Genomic DNA, 10203 nt, shown 5'->3' with positions numbered 1-10203 from the left:
GAAGCGGATATCGTCCTCTTTTGGAAGACCAAACAAAGTAGTTTCGCTTTCACAACGAAGCTCACAGCACCTTCAAGACATGGCGGCGGCAACAATACTACAGCGAGAATAAAAGTTACGCCTTCTTTCTTTGCGCGAACATTTGGGCGGCGTTATGCAAATCTTCCCACATAGTGAGGTAGATATGTGGGGGCGTGTTAGAACGAGCCGTTTTAGGTAGGTGTGGCTGACTCTTAACTTTTATAAAGAATATCTCTTTGGATTTGAGACTTTAGTCTTTGCAACTTTACAGATCTTCTTTATGCACCAAGAGCTTGTAACACTCCAAAGAGAAAGGAAAAAATGAAAAAATGAAATTGCATCATATGACCCCTTTAAGACCCTAAAGAATCATATCAACTTGTGGAAAATGGGCATCCGATGACCCCTTTAAGGTCTTTGCACACTGAGTCTGAAATTTTCACATGTTAAAAAATAAATACGACCTCACGTTGTGTCAATCACGTTTACACACTGCCTTCGAAACTTTCGTCCGTCATAAAAAATTTGGATCAAGTTAAATTTTCTGCATTTCCGCATCCAAAGCAAGCATTTTGATAGGAAAGGATGATGAATACGAAAAAAAAAAATGGAAAAACGCATATGAAAATGTTGGATTCAGTGTGCCTTTACAAATCCCAAGATAACCCCAAAATAACAAGAATCATTAAAAAAAGTTTTCTCATATCTTGTCAGGATACTTGGTATTCTTAATATGTGCTAAGTCCAGCTCAATGTTGTGACAAAAGCATGAAAAACAACTAACATCAGAAACAAATGGAAAATGGATTTGTGAAATTAACACCCTGCTGTATGTTGTGGTTTTTAATATGTCTCATTCCCTCACAAAAGAAGATCTGGGTATGTCTTTACTGTTCTGCTGTAAATTACTTAGATGTCATAAAACCCTCAGTTCTAGCTTTTGACAGCTACACCCAAGGCCGGGCGAAAACAACTCCCCCTTATTTTTATTTTCATTTGATTCACCACAGCGTTTGCTAATGGAAAACAATTCTTTCTTTTCTGAAAACTGTTTAATGAATTTGCATTTGTCATATTATTAGGGTATTCCTCCTCCACTCAGGGCCAATATGAGGGTTTTGATTCATTGACTGGCGCTTTGAAAATACTTGTTAGCAAGACTTTAATGATTATGATTACAGTCTTAACATGCATGCTGTTTTTATGACAATCTCAAAATGCAGCTAATTTTAGATATAATACAAAATGTTTCTTGTTTGTGTTTTTTTTTTTACTTCAGGTAATGTTTTCTTTGCGCCCACACCACGTAAGATGACCTTTGATGAGGCCAAGGCTGAGTGTGAAAGCATGGATGCAGAGCTGGCCTCACCTGGTCAAATCCACGCTGCCTGGAGACAGGGTCTGGACCGCTGTGATTACGGATGGCTGTCTGATGGCAGTGCTCGCCACCCTGTCTCCGTACCCAGAAGTCAGTGTGGTGGTGGTCTTCTGGGTGTCCGCACCATGTACCGCTACCGAAACCAAACAGGCTTCCCAGATCCCAATATGAAGCTAGGAGCATACTGTTTCAAAGGTAAAAACTTTACACTAAGCTCATGAATTGTTTATGGCGTGATAAACGAACACCTGAGTAGTTGCGAGACTAGCCACTTTACCAGCTGCTTTGACGTCATTTCTCTCAGTATGCGTATTATGGAGCCCTCACCCCATTAAACACATAAACACGAGCTCCAGACTTACTGTGAATGCCTCTTAAGGGCAGTAAATCAAAGCAGAATATTAGTTAAAGTGAACCACTTTTTGTTAATTGAGGTTCTTTTAAGTTGAGACGCCTGGTATGGAAAAGTTTACATGAGAGCTCATTCTCCAGTGATTCCTTGACCTCACTCTGCTGCATTCTGGGTTGCCGCCCGTTTCTAAGGCAACCAAACTGGGCTTGGTTAACAGGAGGGTTTAAACATCCAGAGGTCCGTTTTGCTACTGTAGTACTTTGTGGCTAAAATGACATATGCTTGTCAGACTTTGCCTTGTGGTGTTGTAGGTACTCAGACTTCAGAAAGACTTGATGTTCCCATCAGCTTGGATGACCTCATAAGAACAATACACTGTTAAATTTAGTGTTATTAAATTAAAATCCAATTTTATTATTGTACATTACAATGTTGTCACTCCTAATTTCACTTTTAGCATTTAAATGCCTGCTTTTAGTTTGTAGTGTTTTAATTTTCATTATAATATCAGCTAACTGCATTTTTCAGGGAGGTCTACTAAATGCATATATGATTGATGTCTTTTAACTGAAAGGTAAGAATTCCTTCCCTAGAGTTGCCATATTGAGATTTATGTTTTCTCCCATTCATTTTATCTGAATTATAATGAATGAAACTTTATTTGCCTTCTTTCCTTTATGTTTCTGTATAAGTCTTTTGTTGCGTAACATACCTTTTTCATAACTTAGGAGCACAGCACAGGCCTAAAGACATCAACAAAGATTAAAGGGGTCATATGATGTTGCTAAAAAATAACTGCACCAAGAGCTTGTAACACTCCAAAGAGAAAGGAAAAATTGAAATCGCATCATATGACCCCTTTAAAAACGACTTAGTTGTTAACTATTACTTTTTCTTTTTCTGTCTCTTTCCGCTGTCAGACTCTCTGTCCTTCCTGTCATTTGCACCAGCGCTTATCTGAACAGACATAAAGATAAAGGAGAACGCTACTACTAGAGAGCTAAAATCAGTGGGTCTCGCTAATCCCTGACCTGGGGGGGGGGTATCTTTTCAACTGAGGCTAATTTAGACAACCTACCCCATGCTAGGCAGGGCGCTCACCCAGAATGACAGCCACTGACTGCTGTGATAAGTAATGGACCTGGGATTAACCCTAAACCTCGACACTATGACCTTGTTGTTTGTTTGGTCTGTTTCAACTCTGTCAAGCCTCTCTGATCCATGTGGCATTGAGTGTGTTCAAGTGTCTTCTCTTCCGTGGTGGGTTTGGTTCTCATGTCCGTCTGACCTGTGATGACTGTGAATGTTTGATATAGTGACAGAGCTGCATAAAAAGGGAGGTACATTATAACATCCCACAAACCATCAGACAATGCATCACGTGGATGATGAACATTTTTCTTGAGGGAAAAAGTACCTCATGGCTGACATCAGACTGAATAGAGAGAGCCTGTAGATAATGGAGAACAGCTGGAGCCTTGGCAGTTGGCCTGTTATATTTGAAGATAACGTTTTTTTTGGTGAACACAGGGTGATTAAAAGCCATTTAGAGCATGCAAGCTGTTTGTGTGAATGAAATTCAATTTGCAAAACAATTGTTAGGTTGTTGAACCATTTTGACACCATTCAGTTAAAAGAAATCCACTGAATAGTTTAAAGCCAAGTTAATCTGATGTGCTATCACACCAACCTTTACATATTTAAAATCAAGCACTGCATACAATGAAATGCTCAAAGAACTGTCTGTACCTAGAAAGTTGTGTAAAAATGACCATGCCCTTATTATCCTTATATGGAGTTAAAGTGAAAATCACTTTCAGATTGCAACAATTTGAAAAGCTTTATCACCTAGGTATGTTTCAACATTTGTTAGAAATATAGGCCTCTCTGGGACTCTGAGAACAGAATGATTAAATCATTGTCTTGTTTCAGCAATACTGGGATGATGTTTCATAATAATTTAATTATAATAATCATGCAATCAAGCATAATGTCCCAAGAGATGGACTGACAGTTGGAAGCTTGTGTGAAAATGGAAAGATCCCATAACAGAGATTTATTTAGAGATCATGGTATTTTTTTAGATACAGTGGCCTCAAAATGTATTTGTCCAAATTTGTAAATTTAATTCTGGATATCAAACCAAGACAACCACGTGACAAAAAGAAAATGTCATAATATTTTAATACTACTATTATTCTTAAATAAAGTAAATAATGATATATATGTATACCACTGTTCAAACAATTGGGGATAACACTTTTTAATGTTTTTGACATTAGTGTTGTATGCTCACCAAGGTTGTATTCATTTGATCAGAAATACAGTAAAAACAGTAATATTGTGCAATATTATTGCAATTTAAAAAAAATGTTTTGAAAAGTAGTGTACATTTATATTTATTTAACAACATTTTTTTGTACATATATGTATTATTTAAATATATAATTTGCATATAATTATAGGATATACATTTTTTTTTTGCTTTTTCCTTTTAACTAAAGTAATAGTTACTTTAATAATTTTGCTTATAGTATAGTGCTTTTTATGTTCACTTACGACAAAAGAACACTTTTGGACATTGGACACCGCTACATTAACCTGTTTCAGGACACTTTATCCTCCAACCCATCGTGGCCTCTGCGACAGCTGAGAAAATTCAGGGTTTCGCCAGCAATCCTGAAAACGTTCTATTCGGGGGCCATAGAAAGTGTATTGACTCAGTGTATCTCAGTGTGGTATGGGAACAGCTCCAGTCAAGACTGCAAAGCCCTGCAGAGAGTTGTGCGCTTAGCTGAGCGCATCTCAGGGTCTGCTCTCCCCTCTCTACAGGACATCTACCTCAAACGCTGCAAAAGCAGAGCTGTTAAAATCATCAAGGACTCCAACCACCCTGGTAACGGTCTTTTCATTTTGCTGCCATCTGGTAAGCGCTTCCGCAGCCTGATGGCAAAAACCGAGAGACTTAGGAGGAGCTTCTTCCCCCAGGCCATCAGGCTCCTAAACTCAAACTCAGTCTCTTAACACCAACATGACTTCACTTAATTATCAGTATGACACTTAATATACAGACATTGTCACTTGCACACAGCAATTTCTGTAATATTTTATTTATTTACGTTTTTACCTCTATTGCTGCTATGTTACTACCCTGTACAACCTGTTTGCACATTCTTCTCTTGTATATTCCTGCTCATCTAAATATTTATTAAGCCTACAGTATACTGTCCTGTTCATTTTATTTTATTCTTATTTTTTCATCTTACTTTTTCCATACCTATATTTATATATAATTTTCTTGTGTTTGTATTCTTTAATAATTGCACTGTCCATGGAGCGGACCTGACTTGCATTTCACTGCTGGTCATATATTCCCTATATAACCATGTATGTGACAAATAAAAATCTTGAATCTTGAATCTCGAATCTATGTTTCTGTAAACAAGAAGTTGCAATCTGAGTACGTATTATTAATTGTGTTCTATATTTTAGTATGGATTAAATGCACTCTTTTGTCTATAATACAAAATACTCTGTAAATACTGTGATTTTTATTAATTAATTAAATTTTATTTACTCTAGGTTCTAAGCTTTTATTCAACCAGTCCTCCTGGGTGGATGTCACAGTTCAGAGTGGTACCACTATGGAGCCCACCACTGCATTCTTCAGCACAGGGACCACCACAGACCAGACTCTCTCTCCTGAGGCCAGTCCCTCTTATGCGTCACAGGCCACCTCTGATGATGTCCTTTCTCCAACAGATGCCCCTTCTATGTTTTCTACAAGCATGTTACCACCAAAGACAAGCCACGTCCCTGACAGACTAGAATCTGTAATCACACCTTTTGCGGCAGCGAAATCTGACGAAGGCTTTCCCACAACAAAACTTCCAGATTTTGATATTAGTGATTTTGCCACTGAGAAGGCTGGTGATGCAGCAAACGTTCGTGGAGACGTGATCCGTGGAGAACTTACTACTGCAGTTCCCACAGCCTCAGAGGAACCAATGAAGGAAATAGAGGACAAGAGCATCATTGAAGTGAAGACTGTTCTACCTGACATTTTACTCTCAGATTCTCTAAGCACAAAACTGATGTTCGCAGTCGGGAAAACAGAGGAATCTATCCTGGTTGGGGTTACAACAGGCAGCGTTTTAGAATCAGAGGCCACTGTACTGACATTAGTAAACACTGAAGAATCTGGACACAAAACTGAATCGTCCTCACTTAGTGAGCCAATCACAAAATTTCCAGCACAGATTCTGACTCACATAGCTAGCGAGACCAGTGCTGGTAAAGGCGAGGATGAATTACACGCTTCCACACAGTCATCTTTTACACTGGCAACAGAGGCTACTTTTCTTGAGAGTGCTAAGTCTACTGTGTTCTCTGAGTATGAAGATGAGACTGGTGTTGGTGTTGTTATGGCGGACCCCCCACCTCTGTCTACACAGAGATCCACCAGCCCAGAACCTGAACCTTCAGAGACCTCTAGTGGAGTTACCATCGCTGATTCTACAGTTACACCCGCTGTTTTTATGCAAAGCTCACAAACTGGAGAATCTACAGGAACTTCAGGAACCTCCAAATCAACACAAAAGGCATCTCAGACATTCACCAGCTATTCAGAAAGCGAAACTGTTCAACTGACTGACCGTGTTACGAAGTCACTGGGTTTGACTACACCTAGTTCAGCCACAGTTGCTGCAGGAGCAGTGATAACGACACCTTCACTTACTGACCATGAAACATCACACGAAGAAGCTACTTCAGGCCCTTCAGAGGCACCCAGGGAGACACTAACAGAGACCACAGACACCACCACTGATTCTGATCACTCATCAGGTATGATTTCTCTGCTTTTCTTCCTCTGAGGTTTCCACATGCTTTCTGAACAAAGTGGTTTGAAATGGCATATTAGTCCCATGGATCATTGATATTGAAAAGATGTGCAAGGCAGGGCTACATCATATATTTTAAAAACACTATCTTATGTAAATATGAACATGTAACATGAAAGGAATAGTATATGTTCTCACCCTCTGTGGTTTTCATTCGTTATCAGTAACAGATTTAATATATAATGATGATTTGAAGTGTTTATGTTTTTTATATATGATTGAAACATTAAGATAACTAACAAAGGTTCTGCTTGGCTAACCCTTTGTTCAGAGATTTCAAGCTGCTAAATTCATGATAAATCATGATTCACTGTTCATAAATTATTAGGGTGTATTTTTTTCAACACAGAAAGAATAATGGTAATCTTTTACCATTATACAGTAACTGTTAAATTAATTAAATAAATTAAATTAAATGCCGCAAAACTGCTAAAGGTCTGTTCATACCAAGAATAACATCTTTAAAGATGACAATAAATTTATTAGTGTCCGCGTCACTGAACGATAGCATTCTGTTTATTATACTGCAGTTATGTTGGCTGCCACTTTTAATGCTCCAGCTCTTTGAAGTCAGGTAGATTGGTTGTCCATCTTTTAGTCATCATCAGTTGGAAAAAAATAATTATGAAAGTATATTCCAATGATGTTGTTACTTTGTGTTGTGTGGACTTCCCACAGAATTAGAATGCTTATTAAAATGTTATTGTTGTAGTTATTGTTATAATTATCATTCTAGGTGTGAACAGCCCTTAACAGTGCTGTCCAGGGTCCTGAAAAGAATGGTTCTATACATTTAAAATGTACTTAGAAAGGCATTCCGCAGTACCCAAGATCACTATTTCTGTCAATCTCTGAGAATGTCACTTTCTTGGCACTTTCAAAAACCTTTGTGTTCTAACTGTTTCTGAAAATGCTTTCACGTCCTGAAAACAAAACTGCCTGCCCTATTTGCTGATTTTACAGGGGGTATCGAAAGCCTTGTCAAATTTTTGATGGATACTACAGTACCATACAGCAGAGATTTAGCCTTGTGTTCTTTGTATTGCCTTTAGCAGTCCTTTATAATGGTGACAGGTGAACTCTGATTCTCTAACTCTGTGATTCTGTGAGAAAGAAAGATGCTTTCTTGATGGTTCAAACTGGTCCACATTGTGTTCAGTAGGACTTCACTACTGAGTAATTTTGAAGCTCCAAGCAGTTACCTGCACTACTCCACAGGTGCAGCATTAGCTATCAGCTCTGATCTGTTAATGAAAGTTTTTTCTTTTCTTTTTTGCCTGCATCTGGCAGAGATGGTTTCAATACAGATGTGTATCCATTTAGTTTAGAGAGCTGTTCATTAGAGGATGCCCTAACAAATCTGTTCTCCCAGTGATTTCTGTCAGTGACGGCAGGCTTGGCAAAATGAGGCTTTGGACGCATTACCAGTGTAAACACAGAGGTCTGTTAATGCATTGACGTCTGGACACTACAACATGGCTGATGTCATCTCTACAGCAGAGTCTCCTCTGTATATAAAGACTGAGAAAGTAGTAGTGTAGAGAACGCGAGTGTTGCATTCGTATGTTGGCCTACTTGGTTGGTTGCAAGAAATAAATGTAAGACCAAAGGAAAGCTAGGATGTAAAAATGAAATATTACGTATTTCATGTCAAAACATTGTGACACAAAGATTAAACTAATGAGTTCAGGACATTACCCAGGTTGCTTAGGCCAGTGAGGTAATGATTTAGGGACAAAAGCACATTTGTGCCTGCCGTCAGACCTCTGCACTGCTCTCCATTTTGAGCCCGCTCCAAATAGTTTTTACCAGATGCATAAAATGATGCTGGGAACTTTGGGTTTGGTCATTCCCCTGTGTCTGAAAGTTGGACAATAGGCAAATGAATGAGAACGAGAGGAGTTTGTTTTCTGTGTTCTGTCTGTCCAGACTTCTGTTGGCTTAACCAGGTGTCTGCAGATATTAACCTTTGTCCCGGCCCGCAGTTGGAATCAACTTCCAGAAGAGATCAGATGTGCTAAAATATTAGTCACATTTAAATGCAGACTCAAAACTCATCTGTTTAGCTGTGCATTTATTGAATGAGCACTGTGTGATGTCCGAACTGATTGCACTATATTTTATGTATAATCGTTTTCTATTCTTAACCGTTTTAAATTCATTTTAAACCTCTTAAATCAAATTTTAAATAATTTTCGAAGTTTTTAAATTCCTTGTTTTATTGTTGTGATAATTTTTTTTCTTTTCTTTTATGCAAAGCACTTTGAATTACCATTGTGTATGAAATGTGCTATATAAATAAACTTGCCTTGCCTTGCCTGCAGGTGTTCCCAACATCAGCTACTAATCTGGACAAGTTCAGAAATATTGGTCTTCATCTGACCTTGAAACACATATCGGTAGCTGTGTGGGAAGTTTACTTGATATGACTAATGTTGCTTTAAGATGAAATGGTAGATCTGATAGATATGTAGTGCTTTAGTTTGTGGCAGCTGGTCATGAAGAAACCAGATGTCTGTCTTTGCTTCGGACTCTGATGACAGTCACAAGTTCACAACAAGCACATTTAGTGGAGAGGATCAGTTGTTGTGAGGTCTGTAAATATGTATGCAGTGAAAGGACCAGTTGTGTTGTTGGTTGTAATAAGTAGTTTACTAAAACACATTTGCCAATTCTCTTTGTCTTCATTGACAAGACTTAATATAGAAATAAATACACAGTCTCTGCTTTTGAATTGTATGAGTCCAGTAATGGGCATATGCATTTGCGTTTGAACTTTTGTCATTTTGTCACATCTTTGTGAAATATTCAAGTGTCTGATTTGGTCACTGTTCCACTGTAATTCAGGGTTGTGCACCGTTGAGAAATGAACTGAGAATGTCTTTGAAATTCTTATTCAGTTCCTGAATTTTAACTGAATTTGAAGCTAAGTTGTAAATAGGATACTGAGTTGCAATTCATTTTTAAATGTAATGAAGTAGAATTGAAATGAATTGAAATTCAAAGAAATTCATATGTCTGTATAACAAAAACTGAATGTTGGTTCAACAAAGCCTTGGTTGAAAGATAAAAAAGTTTATGTTTGAAAAAAGTTTATGATTGAAGATAATAAATTACCAGTGTTGAATTTCAGTTAAACTTCAATTTAACTAAATTTGACAATTCAACTGATATTCATGAATTGATAGAAACACAATTCTTCATTTCTGAATTTTGGACAACCCTGCTACAAGTGCATCCAGACAGAAAAGGGTCAATGAATTCAATTTCTTTGCTTTTGTTTTTCCATTTTTCAACAGTTAATCAAAGTCTGATGCCTTTTGGAGAGTCACATTCTCACACTCCCCAGTTGGTAGTCATACCTGAGATACCTGATGATCTTCTTCCTGTTGATGGGGAGAATGTTGTAGCAAGTGGAGATACCATGACCCCAACAGTCAGCTTCATAAATGGCAAGTTTGAGGTGACACTTCAGCCTAAAGATGTGGCAGAAGAAGTTAGAGGAGATACGTTTGGAAGTGATTCTCTTGGAGTACACAACTTAAGTGAAC

The 10203-nt window shown here is 38.0% G+C and overlaps 1 protein-coding gene across 1 annotated transcript in view; it reads left to right on the top strand.

The window, feature by feature from the left end:
• The window catches only part of LOC107685255 (versican core protein-like), a 37910-nt gene that overhangs the window by 7631 nt on the left and 20076 nt on the right, over positions 1-10203 (top strand). The window contains exons 7-9 of the mRNA XM_016481775.1: positions 1301-1594; positions 5334-6596; positions 9952-10148. Coding sequence (XP_016337261.1) covers positions 1301-1594; positions 5334-6596; positions 9952-10148 — 1754 coding nt within the window. The remainder of the gene's footprint in view (positions 1-1300; positions 1595-5333; positions 6597-9951; positions 10149-10203) is intronic.

Source organism: Sinocyclocheilus anshuiensis, unplaced genomic scaffold (genome assembly GCF_001515605.1).
Source record: "Sinocyclocheilus anshuiensis isolate Anshui unplaced genomic scaffold, SAMN03320099.WGS_v1.1 scaffold577, whole genome shotgun sequence".
NCBI classification, from domain to species: domain Eukaryota; kingdom Metazoa; phylum Chordata; class Actinopteri; order Cypriniformes; family Cyprinidae; genus Sinocyclocheilus; species Sinocyclocheilus anshuiensis.
Note: the sequence above shows the minus strand (reverse complement) of the source record. Positions and strands in the feature narration are given on the sequence as shown.